This window comes from Triticum dicoccoides, chromosome 3A, assembly GCF_002162155.2.
Source record: "Triticum dicoccoides isolate Atlit2015 ecotype Zavitan chromosome 3A, WEW_v2.0, whole genome shotgun sequence".
NCBI classification, from domain to species: domain Eukaryota; kingdom Viridiplantae; phylum Streptophyta; class Magnoliopsida; order Poales; family Poaceae; genus Triticum; species Triticum dicoccoides.
The window spans coordinates 65,432,496-65,455,800 of record NC_041384.1 but is presented as its reverse complement, the minus strand read 5'-3'; the positions used below and the strand labels follow the sequence as shown (position 1 = coordinate 65,455,800).

General features: G+C 40.8%; 1 protein-coding gene across 1 annotated transcript in view; it reads left to right on the top strand.

Annotated features, from left to right (window-relative positions):
* Positions 1-16,540: 16,540 nt before the first annotated feature.
* LOC119267183 (ectonucleotide pyrophosphatase/phosphodiesterase family member 1-like) overlaps positions 16,541-23,305 on the top strand; it is a 9,286-nt gene continuing 2,521 nt past the window's right edge. Inside the window, exons 1-11 of the mRNA XM_037548530.1 lie at positions 16,541-16,791; positions 18,144-18,216; positions 18,734-18,898; positions 19,030-19,135; positions 19,519-19,701; positions 20,195-20,360; positions 21,025-21,320; positions 21,573-21,665; positions 21,756-21,804; positions 22,273-22,345; positions 22,620-22,667. Of these exons, the coding sequence (XP_037404427.1) occupies positions 18,202-18,216; positions 18,734-18,898; positions 19,030-19,135; positions 19,519-19,701; positions 20,195-20,360; positions 21,025-21,320; positions 21,573-21,665; positions 21,756-21,804; positions 22,273-22,345; positions 22,620-22,667 (1,194 nt within the window). The 5' untranslated portion in view covers positions 16,541-16,791; positions 18,144-18,201. The remainder of the gene's footprint in view (positions 16,792-18,143; positions 18,217-18,733; positions 18,899-19,029; positions 19,136-19,518; positions 19,702-20,194; positions 20,361-21,024; positions 21,321-21,572; positions 21,666-21,755; positions 21,805-22,272; positions 22,346-22,619; positions 22,668-23,305) is intronic.

The following is a 23,305-nucleotide window of genomic DNA, read 5'->3' as shown; positions in this document are numbered from 1 at the left end:
GGAATGACCTGAAACTCCACGAGAGGTCTTAGAAAAAATAATAAAAAATCCTCGCCAAATATGAAGACCAGGGGGCCCACACCCTTCTCATGAGGGTGGGGGGCGCCCCCCTAGGGCGCGCCCCCCTACCTCATGGGCCCCCTGTTGCGTCTCCGACTCCAACTCCACCTCCATATATTGAGTTTCGATGAGAAAAAAATTAGAGAGAAGAAATCATCGCGTTTTACGATACGGAGCCGCCGCCAAGCCCTAAAACCTCTTGGGAGGGCTGATCTGGAGTCCGTTCGGGGCTCCGGAGAGGGGGATTCGTCACCGTCGTCATCATCAACCATCCTCCATCACCAATTTCATGATGCTCACCACCGTGCGTGAGTAATTCCACCGTAGGCTTGCTGGACGGTGATGGGTTGGATGAGATTTATCATGTAATCGAGTTAGTTTTGTTAGGGTTTGATCCCTAGTATCCACTATGTTCTGAGATTGATGTTGCTATGACTTTGCTATGCTTAATGCTTGTCACTAGGGCCCGAGTGCCATGATTTCAGATCTGAACCTATTATGTTTTCATAAATATATGTGAGTTCTAGATCCTATCTTGCAAGTCTATAGTCACCTACTATATGTTATGATCCGGCAACCCCGAAGTGACAATAATCGGGACCACTCCCGGTGATGACCATAGTTTGAGGAGTTCATGTATTCACTATGTGCTAATGCTTTGTTCCGGTTCTCTATTAAAAGGAGGCCTGAATATCCCTTAGTTTCCAATAGGACCCCGCTGCCACGGGAGGGTAGGACAAAAGATGTCATGCAAGTTCTTTTCCATAAGCACGTATGACTATATACGGAATACATGCCTACATTATATTGATGAATTGGAGCTAGTTCTGTGTCACCCTATGTTATGACTGTTACATGATGAACCGCATCCGGCATAATTATCCATCACTGATCCGGTGCCTACGAGTTTTCCATATACTGGTTTATGCTTATTTACTTTTCCGTTGCTACTGTTACAATCACTACAAAATACCAAAAATATTACTTTTGTTGTCTTTACTTTTGTTGCCGCTACCACCACTATCATATTACTTTGCAACTAAACACTTTGCTGCAGATACTAAGTTTCCAAGTGTGGTTTAATTGACAACTCAGTTGCTAATACTTGAGAATATTCTTTGGCTCCCCTTGTGTCGAATCAATAAATTTGGGTTGAATACTCTACCCTCGAAAGCTGTTGCGATCCCCTATACTTGTGGGTTATCAAGACTAATTTCTGGCGCCGTTGTCGGGGAGCATAGCTCTATTCTTTGAGTCACATGGGATTTATATCTGCTGGACACTATAAAGAACTTGAGAGATCCAAAAACCAAGATTTATCCCTCAACTACGAGGGGAGGTAAGGAACTGCCATCTAGCTCTGCACTTGATTCACCTTCTGTTATGAGTAAGCTTGCGACACCTACACCTGCTTCTGCTATTCATTCTGATATGTCGCATGTTATTAATGATGCCACTTCTGCTATGCATGATACTTATGATGAAACTGCTTCTATGTCTGATACTAATGTGCCCCTTAGTGAATTTCTTGATGAACAAATTGCTAGGGCTAGAGAAAGAGAAATTATTGAATCTGAATACGATGATGATAGTGATGATGAAAACATGCCTATTATTCCTAAAGGTTATCTTTTTGATAGGGATGCTTCTTTAGCTATTTTAGCTTGCGGAGATAGATATGAGCTTAAGAGGTTATTAATTAAATGGAACAAAGAATCACTTAGAGATAAAATGAAACCCGACCCTGCTTTTGCTATTTCACCTATATGTGTTCCTGATAAGGATTATGAATTCTCTGTTGATCCTGATATGATTACTTTGGTTGAATCTGATCCATTTTATGGCTATGAATCTGAAACTGTTGTGGCACATCTTACTAAGTTAAATGATATAGCTGCCATATTCACTAATAATGAGAGATCACGTTACCTCTATTTACTCAAAATATTTCCGTTCTCATTAAAGGGTGATGCTAAGATATGGTTTAATTCTCTTGATCCTGGTTGTGTACGTAGTCCCCAGGATATGATTTATTACTTCTCTGCTAAATATTTCCCTGCTCATAAGAAACAAGCGGCTTTGAGGGAAATATACAACTTTGTGCAAATTAAAGAAGAGAATCTCCCACAAGCTTGGGGGAGGCTTCTCAAGTTACTTAATGCTTTGCCTGATCATCCTCTTAAGAAATCTGAAATACTTGATATCTTTTATAATGGACTAACCGATGCTTCTAGAGATTACCTGGATAGTTATGTTGGTTCTCTTTTCAGGAAAAGAACACCGAATGAAGCTGAAATTCTATTGAATAATATGTTGACAAATGAAAGTAATTGGGCACCTCCTGAGCCAGCTCCTGAGCCATCTCCTGCTCCAATTACTGAGCCTATTCCTAAACCAACTCCGAAGAAGAGAGGTGCTCTATTTCTCAGTCCCGAAGATATGCAAGAGGCAAAGAAATCTATGAAAGAAAAAGGTATTAAAGCCGAAGACGTTAAGAATTCACCTCCTATTGAAGAAATACATGGTCTTAATATACCGCCTCTTGAAGAAACATATGATCTCAATTATTTATTTACTGAAGAACCTCCTGATCCTGATATCCCGACACAGGTAGTAAAGGTAAATTCTCTCTATAGATATGATAAAGCTGAAGTCCCTCCTACTAAAATTGCTAGTGAGTGCTTGGATGAGTTTGATAACTTTATGTTTAAGCAAGACGACTTCAATGCTTATTTTGGTAGACAATTAATAGAAAATGCTTATATGATTAGACGCTTGGGTGATTATATGGCTGATATTAAAGGTGAACTTAAACTTGTTAGCAAACATGCTTCTATGGTTACCACTCAAGTAGAACAAGTACTTAAGGCTCAAAAAGAAGTGCTTGATGAAATGAATAGTAAGAAAAATGATTATGCTGTTAGAGTGGCTACTAGAACTGGTAGAATGACTCAGGAACCTTTGTATCCTCAAGGCCACCCTAAGAGAATCGAGCAAGATTCTCAGAGAAATAATATTGATGTTCCTAGTTCTTCTAAAAAGAAGAAGAAGACAAATGATAGAACTGTGCAAACTTCTAGTGAACCTATTGCTGAACCACCTGATAATCCAAATGATATATTTATGTCTGATGCTGAAACACAATCTGGTAATGAACATGAACCTAGTAAAAATATTAATGATGATGTTCATGATGATGCTCAACCTAGTAATGACAATGATGTAGAAATTGAACCTGCTGTTGATCTTGATAACCCACAATCAAAGAATCAACATTATGATAAAAGAGACTTTGTTGCTAGGAAACATGGTAAAGAAAGGAAACCTTTGTTGGGGATTGTAGCAGAAATTCAAAATTTTCTACGCATCACCAAGATCAATCTATGGAGTAATCTAGCAACGAGGGGAAGGAGAGTGCATCTACATACCCTTGTAGATCGCTAAGCGGAAGCGTTCAAGTGAACGGGGTTGATGGAGTCGTACTCGTCGTGATCCAAATCACCGATGATCCTAGTGCCGAACGGACGGCACCTCCGTGTTCAACACACGTACAGCCCGGTGACGTCTCCTACGCCTTGATCCAGCAAGGGGAGAAGGAGAGGTTGGGGAAGACTCCATCCAGCAGCAGCACGACGGCGTGGTGGTGGTGGAGGAGCGTGGTACTCCAGCAGGGCTTCGTCAAGCACCGCAAGAGACGAGGAGGGAGAGGGGTAGGGCTGCGCCAAGAAGGAGATGTTCTCTTGTGTTGGGCTGCCCCTTTGCTCAAGTATATATAGGGGGAGGGGAGGGGCTGCGCCCCCACCTAGGGTTCCCTCCCTAGGGGTGGCGATAGCCCCCAGATCCCATCTGGGAGGTGGCCAAGGGGGAGAGAGAGGGAGGCGCACCTAGGGTGGGCCTTAGGGCCCATCTGCGCCTAGGGTTTGCCCCCTCTCCTCTTGAGGACGCCTTGGTCCTTGGTGGGAGGCGCCCCAGCCCACCTAGGGGCTGGTCCCTTCCCACTATTGGCCCATGTAAGCCTCCGGGTCTGGTGGCCCCACCTGGTGGACCCCCGGACCCCTCCGGTGGTCCCGGTACACTACCGGTGATGCCCGGAACAATTCCGGTGGCCAAAACCATACTTCCTATATATCAATCTTTACCTTCAGACCATTCAGGAACTCCTCGTGACGTCCGGGATCTCATCCGGGACTCCGAACAACATTCGGTAACCACGTATATCTATTCCCTATAACCCTAGCGTCATCGAACCTTAAGTGTGTAGACCCTACGGGTTCGGGAGTCATGCAGACATGGCCGAGACAACTCTCCGGTCAATAACCAACAGCGGGATCTGTATACCCATGTTGGCTCCCACATGCTCCACGATGATCTTATCGGATGAACCATGATGTCAAGGACTTAATCAATCCCGTATACAATTCCCTTTGTCTAGCGGTACGATACTTGCCCGAGATTCGATCGTCGGTATCCCGATACCTTGTTCAATCTTGTTATCGGCAAGTCTCTTTACTCGTTCCGTAACACATCATCCCGTGATCAACTCCTTGATCACATTGTGCACATTATGATGATGTCCTACCGAGTGGGCCCAGAGATACCTCTCTGTTTACACGGAGTGACAAATCCCAGTCTCGATTCGTGCCAACCCAATAGACACTTTTGGAGATACCTGTAGTGTACCTTTATAGCCACCCAGTTACGTTGTGACGTTTGGCACACCCAGAGCACTCCTACGGTATCCGAGAGTTGCACAATCTCATGGTCTAAGGAAATGATACTTGACATTATAAAAGCTTTAGCATACGAACTACATGATCTTTGTGCTAGGCTTAGGATTGGGTCTTGTCCATCACATCATTCTCCTAATGATGTGATCCCGTTATCAACGACATCCAATGTCTATGGTTAGGAAACCGTAACCATTTATTGATCAACGAGCTAGTCAACTAGAGGCTTACTAGGGACATGGTGTTGTCTATGTATCCACACATGTATCTGAGTTTCCTATCGATACAATTCTAGCATGGATAATAAACGATTATCATGAACAATGAAATATATAATAACAACTAATTTATTATTGCCTCTAGGGCATATTTCCAACAACCTTGGGTTCAGAAACCCATGCCTTTTCCTCCGAAACCATCCAAGAAAAAGAATGATGAGGATTTTGAGCGCTTTGCTGAAATGATTAGGCCTATCTTTTTTGCTTATGAGATTAACTGATGTGCTTAAAACAAATCCTTATGCTAAATATATGAAAGATATCATTACTAATAAAAGAAAGATACCAGAAGCTGAGATTTCCACCATGCTTGCTAATTATACTTTTAAGGGTGGAATACCAAAGAAACTTGGAGACCCTGGAGTACCTACTATACCTTGCTCCATCAAAAGAAATTATATTAAAACTGCTTTATGTGATCTTGGAGCCGGTGTTAGTGTTATGCCTCTCTCTTTATATCGTAGACTTGACTTGAATAAGTTGACACCTACCGAAATATCTTTGCAAATGGCTGATAAATCAACTGCTATACCTGTCGGTATTTGTGAGGATGTGCCTGTTGTGGTTGCAAACGTTACTATTTTAACGGACTTTGTTATACTTGATATTCCCGAGGATGATAGTATGTCTATTATTCTTGGAAGACCTTTTCTTAATACTGCAGGGGCTGTTATTGATTGCAACAAAGGCAATGTTATTTTTCATGTTAACGGTAATGAGCATACGGTACACTTTCCGAGGAAACAACCTCAAGTTCATAGTATCAACTCTATTGGGAAAATTTCATCGATTATATTTGGAGGTTTTGAATTTCCTCTCCCTACTGTCAAGAAGAAATATGATATTCTTATTATAGGGGACGTGCATATCCCCGTTGAGGTAACTTAGTGCTATTCGAAATTTCTCCGGTTTCATGATTATCGGAATGAGTTTGTTAACAAGACTTGATCAACCTTGTTAGTGGATTCTTTTTGATGAGCATGAGATGGATGAAACTAGAAGCACAAACTTCTGTACCCTCTCTATATTTTCTGTTATTTATATTAAATAAAGTAAAATTAGTATTTTTTTGTCTGTTTCCTGACTTATCCATGCAATATAAAAATATCCAGAAAATAAAAGTCCTCAGAATGCCATCCAATTTAATATGATTTTTTTGGGAATATTTGAAAATTTACTGTGCAAAAATTACCGTGGGAGGAGCTGCCACCTGGTCACGAGGGTGGTGGGCGCCCCCCCCCCCTATAGGGCGCCCCCTGCCTCGTGAGCCCACGGTGGCCCTCCTCCACTTATCCCATCACCCATCTTCTTCCTCTATCTCACACAAACCCGAAAAACTAACTCAAGCACGAGTTCCAACCACTTTTGTTGTGATTTTCGATCTCCTTGCTCAAAGCACCTCTCGCAAAACTGCTTGGGAAGATTGTTCCTTGGTATGTGACTCCTCCATTGGTCCAATTAGTTTTTGTTCTAGTGCTTTATTCTTTGCAAATTTGTGCTGCATAGGTGACCATGTTCTTGAGCTTGCATGTCAAATTTTTATGGTCCTAAGTAGTTCTAATGCTTGATATAGGCTCTAGGCACTTGTAGGAATAGTTGCTATCAGTTTTATTGAATTTGGTTTACTTTTATTTTGAAGTTACTAAAAATTTCAAATTTTTTTAGAGAAAAACAATATGTTTAGGAAGATGTTCCAAGGTGGTTCCTCTAAGAAGTAAGGACCCAGAATTGCTATGCGCGATGCTGACGAGGATCCACCAAGAGACGCTCCGGTACGGCCTTGCGAATGGCCGTCGAAAATTTTTATGGACCGTGCGGGAATTAAAGAAGAACTCAAATCATATTTGTGCAATGCCGGTCTTGAGGATTTTGAGGCTAACAAATGCCCCCAGTATCATGATCTCACAAGTTCATTTGTGAGGAGGTTTGAGTATTCATCTTCGCGTAATTCTCCTTCAGTCATGTTTGATCTTTATGGCAAATCTTATACCACGGACCTAGAAGATTTTACTTCTGCTTGCGAACTTTCATCATGGGGCAGTATTAGGGATCCCCCTAAATCTGAATTTAAAAACTTTCTTGCTAGTATAACTGTGGGGAATCTAGAGATATAACGCAGGCTACCATAGGGAGCATTCACTTTCCTGTTATACATTATTTTGCTCTCTTCATCGGTAGATGCATAAATGCTAAGAATGAAGCATGTCACATGTGTGTCCCTGATCTCAGCATTCTTAGGAGTGCTGTGTTAGGAGACCAATCTTATCATATGGGAGCCATTGTAGCTCGTAGGTTGCATCATAATAGACATAATGGAGATTTCTTTGGAGGAATTTATGCAACCCGTTTAGCTCATTTTCTTGAAATAGACATTCGCAAGGGTGATATGGAGTTGCCTCCCGCATATTTAGATTATAACTCTATGGCTTCGCACCAGTTTGTCGAGAGGTCTGAATCACCTCTCTTATATCGCTTAATTTTTGACAAACGACGTGTTTTTCGTATTGCTCTCTCCCTGCTCCTGCCTTCTTTGATTCACAGACAAAAGGAAGATATGTTATTACCAAAGAGGAGGCAGAAGAGTGCGAGAGGAGAGCGGAGGCAGCTCGACTCCACGCTGCAGCACAGCAGGCGATAACCGCTGCACATCAGTATGATCCCAACTATTCCTCCTCATTACAATACGACCCCAACAACTATTATTATGGATATCCGCCAGGCCAGCCATGGCCATAGACCAATTTAGGCCAAAAGCCTAAGCTTGGGGGAGTATGTATTTCTCACCGACATTACATTTATATTCACACACACTCATTGCTAGATGTCGATGCTCATATTTTTTCATTGTAATATCCATGCTAGTTTATTTTCCTTTTCCTGCTTTCTTCTTGTGTGTTTGTTAAACCTTAAGAAAAACCAAAAAAATTAGTAGTAGTTTATTTTTCTGTTGTAGTAGTAATAATTAAAAATAAAACCCAAAAATATTTCCCGTTCTTCTTCTGCTTGTTGGGAGCTTTCCCGTGTAAATAGTTTTATTTCTTTTCTTTTCTTTGGGGGTCAGTAGGAGAAGACCATAATTAAATTGTTGAAGTGGCTCTTATATGCATTATTGTTGGTTTAACCAAGAACCCATATTGCCTTGTCTTCTCCTGTTCATTGAATGCTCGCAGATTTCAGCTTAGTCCAATGCACGTGCACTCTTATTATTATTCACACCGTTCGGTCGTGCAAGTGAAAGACAATTATGATGATATATGATGGACTGACTGAGATGAGAAAAGCTGGTATGAACTCAACCTCTTTTGTTTTTGTAAATATGATGAGCCCGTCGTTCTTGATTCAGCTTATTATGAGTAAACATGTTTGCAATGACAATTAGAGATCAGAGTTGCTTGTGCCATGCTTGATTAGCTATGAGTTATAATGATTTACCTTGTATGCCGACATGTTATTGAGATGATTATGATGTGGTATGATGGGGTGGTATCCTCTTTTGAATGATTTAAGTGACTTGACTTGGCACATGTTCACGCATGTAGTTGAAACAAAATCAACATAGCCTTCACGATATTTATGTTCATGGTGGATTATATCCTACCCATGCTTGCATCCAATGTTTATTAATTTTAATGCATGTACATGGCTGTTGTCGCTCTCTAGTTGGTCGCTTCCCAGTCTTCTGCTAGCCTTCACCTGTACTAAGCGGGAATACTGCTTGTGCATCCAATCCCTTAAACCCCAAAGTTATTCCAGATGAGTCCACTATACCTTCCTATATGTGGTATCTACCTGTCGTTCCAAGTAAATTTGTATGTGCCAAACTCTAAACCTTCAAATAAACATTCTGTTTTGTATGCTCGAATAGCTCATGTATCAACAAAGGTTGTCCTTATCTTCCGTGTTAGGCGGGTTATTCCCAAGAGGAGTGGACTCCGCTCCTCACTCACGAGAAAATGGCTGGTCATCGGGATGCTCAATCTCATGCTTTATGCAACCTAAATCAAAATTAATTGCAAACAAAACTCTCCCTGGGACCTGATGTATGTTGGAGGCACTCGTTGTTTCGAGTAAGCCATGAATTGATGCTTGTTGGTGGAGGGGGAGTATAAACTTTACCATTCTGTTTGGGAACCGCCTATAATGTGTTTAGCATGGAAGATATCGCCATCTCTTAATTGTTACATTGACAATGAAAGTATATAGCTCAAAATACAATTTATCTCTATTTCAAAACCGAGCTCTGGCACCTCTACAAATCCCTGCTGCCCTCTGCGAAGGGCCTATCCATTTACTTTTATGTTGAGTCATCACCCTCTTATTAAAAAGCACTAGCTGGAGAGCACAACCGTCATTTGCATTCATCACAGTTGATTTATATTGGGTATGACTATGATTGGATCTCTTTTACCATGAATTACAATGTCTAGTCAATCCTTGATCTTTAAAGGTGCTCTGCATTTATGTTTTGCGGTCTCAGAAAGGGCTAGCGAGATACCATCTTGTTATATCATATTATGATTGTTTTGAGAAAGTGTTGTCATCCGAGATTTATTATTATGACTTGCTAGTTGATTATGCTATTGATACGAGTAATTGTGAGACCTGAGAATTATTGCAAATGTGGTGAGTTATGATCTATGCTGAAAACTTGAATGCTGGCTTGACATAGTTACAACAACAAGAGCAAACAGAGTTTGTAAAAGTTTTTCTTTCTTTTTTTCAGTCTGTCAACTGAATTGCTTGAGGACGAACAAGGGTTTAAGCTTGGGGGAGTTGATACGTCTCCATCGTATCTACTTTTCCAAACACTTTTGCCCTTGTTTTGGACTCTAACTTGTATGATTTGAATTGAACTAACCCGGACTGACGCTGTTTTCAGCAGAATTACCATGGTGTTGTTTTATGTGCAGAAAACAAATATTCTCGGAATGACCTGAAACTCCACGGGAGGTCTTAGAAAAAATAATAAAAAATCCTCGCCAAATATGAAGACCAGGGGGCCCACACCCTTCTCACGAGGGTGGGCCCCCCCCAGGGCGCGCCCCTACCTCGTGGGCCCCCTGTTGCGTCTCCGACTCCAACTCCACCTCCATATATTGAGTTTCGATGAGAAAAATTCAGAGAGAAGAAATCATCGCGTTTTACGATACGGAACCGCTGCCAAGCCCTAAAACCTCTCGGGAGGGCTGATCTGGAGTCCGCTCGGGGCTCCGGAGAGGGGGATTCGTCACCATCATCATCATCAACCATCCTCCATCACCAATTTCATGATGATCACCGCCGTGCGTGAGTAATTCCATCGTAGGCTTGCTGGACGGTGATGGGTTGGATGAGATTTATCATGTAGTCGAGTTAGTTTTGTTAGGGTCTGATCCCTAGTATCCACTATGTTCTGAGATTGATGTTGCTATGACTTTGCTATGCTTAATGCTTGTCACTAGGGCCCGAGTGCCATGATTTCAGATCTGAACCTATTATGTTTTCATAAATATATGTGAGTTCTAGATCCTATCTTGCAAGTCTATAGTCACCTACTATGTGTTATGATCCAGCAACCCCGAAGTGACAATAATCGGGACCACTCCCGGTGATGACCATAGTTTGAGGAGTTCATGTATTCACTATGTGCTAATGCTTTGTTCCGGTTCTCTATTAAAAGGAGACCTTAATATCTCTTAGTTTCCAATAGGACCCCGCTGCCACGGGAGGGTAGGACAAAAGATGTCATGCAAGTTATTTTCCATAAGCACGTATGACTATATACGGAATACATGCCTACATTATATCAATGAATTGGAGCTAGTTCTGTGTCACCCTATGTTATGACTGTTACATGATGAACCGCATCCGGCATAATTATCCATCACTGATCCGGTGCCTACGAGTTTTCCATATACTGGTTTACGCTTATTTACTTTTCCGTTGCTACTGTTACAAACACTACAAAATACCAAAAATATTACTTTTGCTGTCCTTACTTTTGTTGCCACTACCACCACTATCATATTACTTTGCTAATAAACACTTTGCTGCAGATACTAAGTTTCCAGGTGTGGTTGAATTGACAACTCAGCTGCTAATACTTGAGAATATTCTTTGGCTCCCCTTGTGTCGAATTAATAAATTTGGGTTGAATACTCTACCCTCGAAAGCTGTTGTGATCCCCTATACTTGTGGGTTATCATATATCAAAGCCAATTTTAATTAACAATGATTTGGCATTTGGTAGAGAGCACAAAGTAACATATATCAAGCAATGACGAAGTCTAACTTTCTTCCTATGCATCGGCATGTCATAAAAGAACAATTCATGCACACATAGTAAAGGCCAATGCATAGTATAAACAGTTTCTTGCAATTCTGTCATATTGGAAACATAGAGAGGTGGAGATATAGTTCCTCTCTCATAATAATTGCAAGTAGGAGCAGCAAGCACATGCATATTATACTCATCAAAATCATCATGTGCATCGGTAAAAGGCAACCCATCAATGTAATCCTTAATAAGTGCAAACTTCTCCGATATAGTGTAGTTTGGAGAATTCAAAAAGATAATAGGACTATCATGCGTGGGTGCAATAGCAACAATTTCATGTTTAACATAAGGAACTATAGCAAGTTCATCTCCATAAGCATCATTCATATTAGCATCTTGGCCACAAGCATAGCAAGCATCATCAAAAAGAGATATTTCAAAAGAATCATAGGGATCATAACAGTCATCATAGCAATCATCCTTCGGTAAGCACGAAGGGGAATTAAAAAATGTATGAGTTGAAGAGTTACTCTCATTAGAAGGTGGGCACGGGTGATCAATTCGCTCTTCCTTCTTTTGTACTTCGCTCTCCTCCTCATCTTTTTCATCCAATGAGCTCATAGTTTCATCAATTTCTTCTTCCATAGACTCCTGCAAAATATCAGTCTCTTCTTGGATAGCGAAGTAGTAGTCAATATATGGTTCAACATAGGCATTAGAAGCATAATTATCATAGCAATATTTAAGTATGGCAAAATTTTCAGATTTGTAAAGAGTAGCATCATACTTTTCAATCAAAGAAGCAATTTCGTAAGCACCCTTAAAAGCAACAAATTCTTCAATTTGTTGAATATCATAGTAACTATAAACACCCTTAGCATAAGAGGATACGATTCCATTATCACTAAACAAACATTGGTAGGGAAAGTGTTTCTTAGGGTCTTCAGAACAAGTATAATCATATATTTCACATAAATTCCAAGCATAACATTGCAAACGATGAATTTGATCCAGTAAAGTTTTCCCCTTTTCAGATATTCGGTGTCGCACAAAACAAGCATGCTCATCTAAAGATTTGCCCTCAACTAAGCTAGTTGGGGTTTTAGCACGAGCACAAAGGGATCGAAGATGATCCAAGTAATAAGCTTCAGCAGTGTGATAGATTTTGAGTGGTTCTTCAACCATTGGTTTAGTAAGTACAACTATTTTTTTTGGTATTTTGCGTTTCCAACCCATAACTAAAGATAGAAAACAACTAAGAACAACAAATAAAAATTACTTAGTGATGAAGCAAACAAGCACACACGAAAATATTCACCCCACGCTATTGCTCCCCGGCAACGGCGCCAGAAAAAGGTCTTGATAACCCACAAGTATAGGGGATCGCAACAGTTTTTGATAAGTAAGAGTGTCGAACCCAACGAGGAGCTAAAGCTAGAACAAATATTCCCTCAAGTTCTATCGACCACCGATACAACTCTACGCATGCTTGATATTCGCTTTACCTAGAACAAGTATGAAACTAGAAGTACTTTGTAGGTGTTGTTGGATAGGTTTGCAAGATAATAAAGAGTACGTAAATAAAAAGTAGGGGCTGTTTAGATAAAGAAACAATAAAGTAAATATAGCGAGTGTGGAAAAGTGGTGGTAGGAGTTGCGGAATTGCCCCTAAGCAATTGACTACTTTACTAGACCGATAGCAAGTATTATGTGGGAGAGGCCACTGCTAGCATGTCATCCCTTACTTGGAATTCTATGCACTTATGATTGGAACTATTAGCAAGCATCTGCAACTACTAATGTTCATTAAGGTAAAACCCAACCATAGCATTAAGATATATTGGTTCCCCTTCAATCCCGTATGCATCAATTTCTATGCTAGGTTGAAGCTTCTGTCAGTCTTGCCCTCCAATACATAGTCCTATCAACATACAACTAACCCTATGGTGTGATCCACGTGCGCGCTCATATGATGGGCATCAAAGGACAGCAACCACAAGCAAATTAAATCAATCATAACAATTCATCAACCACCGATAGGACAACGAAAATCTACTCAGACATCATAGGATGGCAACACATCATTGGATAATAATATGAAGCATAAAGCACCATGTTCAAGTAGAGGGTACAGCGGGTTGCGGGAGAGTGGACCGCTGTAGATAGAGGGGGGAGGTGATGGAGATGTTGGTGAAGATGGCGGAGGTGTTGGTGAAGATCGCGGTGATGATGATGATGGCCACGGCGGCGTTCCGGCACCACCGGAGGAGAGGGGGAGAGGGGCCCCCTTCTTCCTCTTCTTCCTTGACCTCCTCCATAGTTGGGAGAAGGGTTTTCCCTCTGGTCCTTGGCCTCCATGGCATGGGAGGGGCGAGAGCCCCTCCGAGATTGGATATATCACTCTGTTTCTCTCTGGTTCTGCGTTCTGTTCTGACTCTGTTTCACCGTTTCGTATATATATGGAGATCCGTAACTCCGATTGGCCTGAAACCTTCGCCGTGATTTTTTTTCGAATATTAGTTTTCTTGCGGCAAAAGAAGAGCGTCAACCGCCTTACGGTGGGTTCACGAGGGTAGGGGGCGCGCCCTGGGGGCCCCCTGCCTCATGACCACCTCGGGCACTGGTTCGCGTTGATTTTCCTTCTGAATTTTCCATATTTTCCAAAAATAAGCTCCGTCCATTTTTATCCCGTTTGGACTTCGTTTGATATGGATATTCTGCGAAACCAAAAACATGCAACAGACATGAAGTTACACTGGGCACTGGATCAATATGTTAGTTCCAAAAATAATATAAAAAATTGCCAAAAAGTATATGAAAGTTGAATAATATTGGCATGGAACAATCAAAAATTATAGATACGACGAAGACGTATCACAAATCTTGAACATCATCTCTCACAAAACGAACATCACAATGTGCAGGAAAAAATGTGAGCACTTGTGCCAAGTTTAAGGTCCAATTCTTGAGAATCAGACCTCCACCCAGATAATTAGCTAGGATTGTGAAAAAAATGAATTTAATATTCTAGAAGAATCTAGGAGGTGGGCGATTCTCAAGATTCTAACAGAATCAACCAAAATAATTGTGCCTAACACTTGTATCCAGATGAGATGGTTGTATCCAAAGGAATCTAGCCATATAATGTACGATCAGTTTGTCAATAAATTATTATCTACTTCTAATTAAATTATTATCGCAGTGCGCACAAAAAATCCAAAAAAATTAGAGTACTATCTATGCTTTCGTTAAGAATAGTACTCCTAATAAGGACGAGGCTAGGGAGCGCCGCTGCGCTCGTTTGTTGATTTGAGCGCATTGCCGTATATAGTAAGTGCATGTCATTATGTCCAGCTATCTAGTGTAAAAAAGGAAATTGTTTGGTCATATCCTGTAGCACACGTGACTACCGATTGAATCAGCATAGATCATCTTCCATGTGCATTTATTTAGGGTTTAAAAATTATAAAAGCCATAACTTTTGATTGAAGTATCAAAATCAAGTTCCGTTTTCACAGTCAGGTTTCTGATGACGAGTTCTTCAAAACGAGATCTCATATGAGTTGGTTTTGTCAAACTTTTTTTTGAGGGCAACTTTGGGTGCAATGGAGGCAACTATAGTGCTATTGAGGAGCAACTTCTTCTTTTTGGCCTAGTTGGACTTCTTTTTGACCTAGTTGGACTCACTATTTGGTTGGTTTGCATAAAAACAAGAAAAATCACACAAAACATAATGCATCTTTGGTGTACATACAAAGCAATTTCACTGCACTATGTATATTTATCAGTTTTGCTAACATTATTCCAACTTGTGTATCATGGTCGTTCAATTGCCTATTGTTGATGGTTAGTTGCAAACGGTCGATATTCAATTGCCTATAAATGCTATAAATTGCCTATAATTGATGCCTAGTTGCCTGCTACTGGTAATTAGTTGCCTACAATTGCTGCTCAGTTGCCTAATTTTGTTAAAATAGTTGCCTAGAATAATATGAAGTTGTTTATCATTGTTTTTCTAAGTTGCCTACAAACACTCTGAAGTGGCCGAGATTCATCATCATGTTGCCTACCATAACTAGCAATATATAGCAGACACAAGAGTATCATCGGTAGACGACATTATAGTATTATAGGCAATTTAGAAACAACGACATACGAGCATGAACAATAGGCAACTTAGAAGTACCAATGAGGAAGTTAGGAGAATGTTAGACAAAATTAGCTAGGACACACAAGGTAGTGGCGTTGCCCGCTTTTAGCACTAGAGTTGCCTCTTGTGGAAGGGAAGTTGCTCATAAAGGTGATGTGGCATTATCTACCTCAGTTCGGTAGTTGTTCTGTATTATTAATTAGTTGCTTATTGCTGCTAATTAATTATTTTTAGACGTGGAGTTGCTTCTGTTTAGCATTATAGTTGCCTCATCAAGCATCAAAGTTGCTTTTAAAACTAAGTAGCGTTAGCAACTTAGGTCCAAAGCCGCCTATGTATGAAGCTAAATTGTATGCAACTAAGGATGATGTTAAGCTACTAGCTAGTCATGGTAGCCTCCTTAGGATACTGTTAGCCTACCTTGAAAACTAAGTTGCCTACAATATTATAAAATTGGCTACGAATGATGCTTAGTTGCCTACGTACAGTGAAAATTTGTCCCACATGATTTTTATGTTGTCTACGATATACTTGATAGGTAAATTCACTATTACACATGATGCAAGGAAGTTGCTTCTGTTTAGTACTAAAATTGCCTCAACTAAAACCAAAGTTGCTTTTAAAAAAATTCATCGAAACACATACATATGAGATCTAGTTTTGAAGATCTCGTCGCGAGAAACCTAATGGTGAAAACGGATTTTCATTTTGACACTCGGTTCGAAAGTTATAACTTTTTTTAAAAAAGAGACGGAATAATGTGAGATGACATCAGCACATGCATGCACGTAATCCTTAGTGACCACCCACCACCTGACGTGCATCGCAAGGAGGAAGGATGCCGTTTACTTAGCAATTTTGTCGCGTAGCAGGTGCGCAATTATCGGACAGCTCGCGTGTGCGCTCGGCTCCGCCAGATAGCGCAGCTGCGCGTTTAAGTTTTTGGGATTGAAATATGGGTTCAATATTCTAGGAGAATCTAGGAGTATTTTACACATGCTCTCCTAATTAAATTTAAAACTGTCTTATCGAGAGCCAAGCTTTACTCCTCTTTTCCTGGCAGTACATTTTCCGTTTCTTTTCACTTCCCCCTTCCCAGGCCCCTCACTCCTTCCCTTCCCTTCCTCGCGGCGGAGGTACCTACAGCAGCGGCCGCCTCAATCCCCGCCCCCTCCTCTCGCCTCCCGGGGGACGCGCGCCGCCGCCGCCGCCGCCGCCACCACCATCGCCGTTCACTTTCTTCTTCGCTCCCCGGGACATCCTGCTGCTGTCTCCACCCCGTCCCAGTCTCTCGCCATTGGGCTCCTTCCTTCCTTCGAGGTATGAGCAGCTAGGTTGTTTTCATCCACCGCAGTATCAATTCTCCGTGCTGTTAAATTAATCAACCCCACTAGGGTAGGGCGGGGACCTTCACAAATTCTGGGTATGCCGGTGCACGCTCGGCACACCATCTTCTCTTAACAATTTCTGCTCTTTACTGAACTTCCATGCCGCACGCTCAGTCCGCCCCTTCTTGGTGTTAGGTTGCTGAGCAATTCCTTTTTACGCGAGCCGTACTGTAAGTGTATCAGTTAATTTTTGGCACAAGTGATTGTGGACCCTTCATTTTTGTCCAGCCATTTTCTTGTTTCCCCCCCTTTTACATTTCCAGGTTCTTTTGCACTTGATAGAATTATTATAATACGTATGTGCTTTGTTTTCAAAACCAGCGCTCTTAATTTTTTGTAAAAAAGGTGCTAGTCTCGGACTGATGTGTTAAATTTGATGTTACTTGAGTACCTACTGTCTAACAATTTAGTATCTGGCGTGCTGTTCTGTTTCCATGATTTCTAGATGGTCAATGTTACAAATCCGGTTCAGTTTCTAAGATTAAGATTGCACTGTCATCTCTGGCACACCAGAGTCAAGTTAAGTTCAGTGATTCTCTCAGCTTATGAATGGTACTCTTGGGCACAGTATCGCTTCCTGTTGTGTGCCATTTTAGTAATCTCAAACCTCCCTTTTTTTAACTGATCACGGATATTATCAGTTAAATTAAACCTACATTATGCATTTCCTTTGAGCTCACAGTATGTTCGGTAGATGCATACACAAGTTTTTTTTATGAGACCTGCAACATGTTCTTATTTAGCATCCGGTATTGTTCCATCTTATGAAGGGGAGCCTTGGCGCAGTGGTAAAGCTGCTGCCTTGTGACCTCATCGGGTTCAAGTCCTGGAAACAGCCTCTTACAGAAATGTAGGGAAAGGCTGCATACAATAGACCCAAAGTGGTCGGACCCTTCCCCAGACCCTGCGCAAGCGGGAGCTACATGCACTGGGGCTGCCCTGCCCTTTTTATTGTTCCATCTTATGAATGTCAGAGTGCCATACTTGTTGATGTAGAATATCAATACTACTTGTTTCCTTGTACCTTGAAGGACCTCATACTTCATTCTCTCTATGATGTCACTGCAATTATTTTTCTTCCTTTTTACGGAACAACAAATTTGAAAATCATTAGCTTCCTAGTCTACAGTGAAATAAATGGGAAAGCTAACATGGCAGTTTCCAGCAAGACTATTTTAGAGCGCACTGCAACTGTTTGATGTTTATTTTCAACTTCTACCCGTCTGAAATGTAACACCATTTGCATGCATTCTAGCATAACCATCGATATATTTTTCCTACCAGGATAAGCATTGATCCTGGATTTAGCTATTTCTTGTATGTGATAAGCAGATAAACTGCAATGAAGGATTCTCAGGTGAATTTGCTTGGCATTTTCAGTTGATGGAAATACTCTTTGTAATTATTTTTATCTTTGAGCGTAAAAATACTAAAAATTTGTGTGGTTAGTCTAATCAGATGGTGGAAGTGCATAGAACTTCTATTTACTAAGCTAGAGAGTGATATAATTATACATTATGCATTGCATATGAACCAGAATTTTGCTACAGCTTTTATCATTAATTGGTAACACAACACGTCTATAGTTATCGGGTGAATATATGATTAAGCACTGAACACATAATATTTGCGCTTAATATCAAGAATATGAGGTACTGCTGCGACACTTTCTTTAGCCTACAGTTCTTTGTTATTCAGCATTAAAGGTACCGTTGTTATCTCTAATATTAGAGAAACTTTCCTCAATGCCAAGGCATCTTTTTTTCTTGTTAATAGCACTCCTAATTGACTGATACTGTTTTCAGTATTAGCATCCATTTTGTTTTGTCTTTAGCAGGTGATTGATTTATGTTACATATGCAAATTTCCTACAGGATATTCAGAGCACAACAGAGCTGCAGATGTCACCCCAAGGTACCAATGAAGTGCAAAGTAACCAACTAAACACAATGGCCACTGATGCTCCTGCAGGAGATCCTGGTTCTTTGACAGTCGCTAGTAATGATAATAGAAAAGTCTCCCGCGAAGACATTGAACTTGTAAGATGTCTAGCTGTTGTTCTGTTGTCTTTAGCTTTTTTAATGCTAATTTATCACCATATTGCATCCCTCTACAGTGGATGTCCCACAATCTTGTCAATTAATTAATGAAACTTAACATCCTGCTGCAGGTCCAGAATTTGATAGAGCGCTGTCTGCAGCTATACATGACCAAAGGAGAGGTTGTTAGGACGCTTTCTTCTCGTGCGAGAATAGAACCTGGCTTCACTACTTTAGGTAATGTTGCAAATTCAGTTGCTGATGATATTCCTGTTTGGGGTTCTTTTTTGTACTTACTAGTTTATTTATCTGTTTGCTTCTTTCATGTAATTCAGAGCACATCGGTAATACTACTACAGTATGCACAAATCCTTCCCATCAGATCGATGAACAAATTAGCTTGATATAATGAAGTTGTAGCCCTGTACTTACCGGTTTGACCTATGATCATCGATACCTACATGGATAGTGATTTCTCAGTACAGACGGAAAATCTGAAATCCTCTCTGAGCTCAAGTTCTTTTATACTATGTTTCTTGAACCTCGAGCATCTAGATATACATCTGTTGGAGTTCTGAAGTCTTTCCGCTTACTTTCTTTGAATTTTTTTGTATTTTCAGTATGGCAGAAACTCGAAGAAGAGAACCCTGAATTCTTTCGGGCTTACTATATAAGATTGAAACTGAAAAGACAGATTATCTTGTTCAACCATTTGTTGCAGCACCAGTGTAATTTGATGAAATATCCAGCACATCCGAATGTTCCACTGGCTCCAATGCAAAATGGGATGCATCCTATGCCAGGTAATGTCCGTGTTTTACATGTCTAGCGCTCAAAAGAGGCTAGACAAGTACATTGTAGTTTAAGATTTCTAGTATATGCTGTCTTTTCTCCTTAGCTGTTATTTTTACTACAGTTTACTTTTTCTATCAGATATTTTTCTCCCCTTTCATGTGATTCTACTGAAAGGATTTTGCAAGTCCACATCTTATATCAAAATATCTTATCATCATAAGCAACTATGCTCGCCTTCTTCTTTCTCGGGTCCATATTATCCATCATTTATTGCAGTAGTGTTGGCTGGGTATGGGAAACCTCTGTAATGATATCTCTATCTATAGGAGTAAAGATCTTAAAATGATGGGTTTTTTCTGCACTTATATTGAATTTCATGGTGCATATTATCCTTAGCATGATTTAGACAAGTTCAGGTTTAGCTTTAATCGTCGACTGGTTTAGACATTTATAAAAGTATCGTTATCATTGTTATTGGACTTAAGTCTGAATCTGGTGCAGTTAACAATCTACCGATGGGGTATCCAGTACTTCAGCAACCTCTGATGCCTGCTCCCGGCCAGCCTCACATTGATCCGATGGTTTGTGGTCTATCCAGCGGTCATGTGGTGAATGGGATCCCTGCACCAGGTGGCTATCAACCAATTCGCATGAATTCCGGAAATGAGTAAGCATTATCTTTATCAGTTTAACCATGTTCTTTTTTCCTTCACGTGGGATATATTGGTTTAATCATGTTCTTGATAATATTTTCGTCTGGCAAATCATTTTCTCTGTATGTATCATTGAAAGGTTGGAACATTTTATCTTCGATGTTGCTTCTGTTCACATAGTTGTAGCACATCCTGCATATACACATAATGAGGTAAGGCACATACAGTTATTTTTGTTGCTGCACTTGTCAAACTGCCAGGGAGCAAATGCTTACTCAAGTGGTCGATTCTTTGGAATAATGTCACAGGATGTTATTCACTTATTTATATACTTTAACTATGATGCTTATTTATTGATTGTTTTTTTAACCATTCTTCTGCTAAAAATGTTTCATGAAAGGTACTTGTCACTAGAAAAATATCTTGTTCATTTTTGTTGTTATCCATATATCTGTTCACATGATGTAATCTGATGTTGCTTGAACATGTTTTTTTAACCAATCTACGTTAAGCTATTATTGCTGCAAATGTAGAAATTAGGATTGTAGGTTGCAGCCTTCTGATTTGTTGTCTTGCAAATAGTCTTATCCATAATCGTGTATTCTTTTTCCTTTTGCTCTTGCTGTTCACATTCATGGCTAATATTTTCTTAACCTGATTACTTGATGTTGCATGAAGCATGGTTGTTGACAACGGTGCACCTGAAGTTGGACATAATGGTGCCATGTCATCCGAGATGGCTGTGAGCCCCTCATCGGCAGCATCAAGCAACCATGCTCCTTTCACTCCGTCGGAGATACCAGGGATGGCTATGGATACATCGATGCTAGATTCAGCATTTGGATCTGACATAGGGAACACAGAACCTCTGCAATTAGGGCCAGATGGGTCGTCAAGGGATTCCATCCGATCCTTGGGGCAGCTCTGGAATTTCAGCCTCTCTGATCTTACAGCTGATTTGACAAGTTTAGGAGGTGACCTTCTGGCTTTGGTAGTTTGACTTTATTTGATCGTATTTCTTTTGATAACCAGCTCTTCAAAAAATGAAACTGTGATCTACACAGGATGAAAAGCTGAACACATAGCCTACTCTGATTAGCTAATTCTGTGCTTCTGATTTCTGTCAAGTAACACAACATTTGTACTGTCAGATTTATTTTGTGCGTCCTATTTGCCTGTCATTCTAAATTTGTAATCACACTGTTGTATTCCACATTCATGTTCAGATTTGGAGGCTCTTGAGAACTACGAAGGTACCCCTTTCCTGCCCTCGGACTCGGACCTCTTACTTGATTCCCCAGACCATAATGATGACATAGGTAATTTTGGTTGTGTTTGTGATTTCTGTCCGCCGTGAAGTGTCAATTGATCATCATGCCCGACTTAATGATTTGTGGTATTATCTCCAGTTGAGTACTTCGCCGACGCCATCAACGGGACTCAATCAGATGAAGAGAAGTCATAGAGAAGATGAAAGACTCAGGTAGTCTCATTCAGAGTGGGACCTGGCCAGAGTGTCATCTCATGTAGTGTAATCTTGTAGCTGCGCGCAAATCAGACTGGGAATTCACCCAGAGGTGCGGTGATTGGCGCGCGCCCCTGAAGAATTTTGTAGCGTTCGATGCTAATTATTTGGAATAATTGGTTCGGGCAGCCTTAACCGGGTAAAGTTGCTGTCTACAAGGCTGAAAAGTTTAGAAAATTGTGTCAAACCTCAGGAACAACCCCTTTGTAATTGCTGAAGAAGTGGGCAGTTCATCTGGTATTGCACCATTCCTTGTCTCCCAGTGCATGTTTTCTTTCCATGAGTACACAATGCATCAAATTAAAAAGTTGGCAAGAGGATTTTCTCATATTACACACAGTGAGTCGAGCAGAAGTTAACATATAACACAAACTGGAACGATTTGCAAAATAAAAATGCAGCCAACTATTTGTGATTCTACCGATCCCTGTCCCTCCTGCTATTATCCCCCTGCTCGTGATCCCGTTCAGTCAAGTAAGTGAGGCAAAGTGGCAAACAATGCACCCGACCTGATGCGAAGCCCGTTAGTTTTGGAGGGTTTTCAGTTGAAATGCAGTGTTTGCATGCGCTAGTTCTTCCTAGATGTAGGTGATTGGTACGATTCGTGTGTCCATTATACATGTCGTCATTCGTGGTTATAGTTTTATGATTGTTCAGTAAATTGTTTATCCACGCTGAGCGTAATGTGTGTTGTCCAATTTAAGACCTACACAGATAGCACATTGTTTAATGAATTTGTGACCTTCAGATGACAGGTGAAGATATCTATGAGGATCGAAGACAGTATGAGATAACAGTGATCCATCGAACTTAAATTGTTTCAGTCTCACGACCTTAATTATGGAGACGGCCACGATGACTATAGAGGAGAACGGAATCACACCTGGAGTTCTACAACTCAAGGGTGACCCGTATACCAAACAAACAACCAGTACCATTAAAATCACGATACAAGGTACTCCCTCCGTTTCGAAATAGATGACTCAACTTTGTACTAACTTTAGTACAAAGTTACTACAAAGTTGGATTATCTATTTTAGAACGGAGGGAGTAATTGATATTATCGTCGCACTGGCACACTTGATGTACACCATGATCTGGAATTTACTCGTGTCTAATCTCTCTACTGTAGGAAATCACTTTTACTTCCAGTCTTTTAATTAATGTTCTTTACTTTAAAGTTGTTGTTACTCCTGCTTCTACAATCAATCATTTTTACCATTCTGATACATTTGTTTCGCGGACAATAATACTGTCTGCAGATTCTCAAACAATTACTTCACACTTAAATATTCTCCTGCACTATTCGGTCGCGCGCTGCTGTGTTCGTCAGCCACGGCGAGGCGTCGCATCTTGGCTAGCTCCGTACGGGCGGCAGCGCGCCGTGCCGGTCGTCGGTGGCCGGATGGCCGGAATCCCTTCCGCCAACCGTTT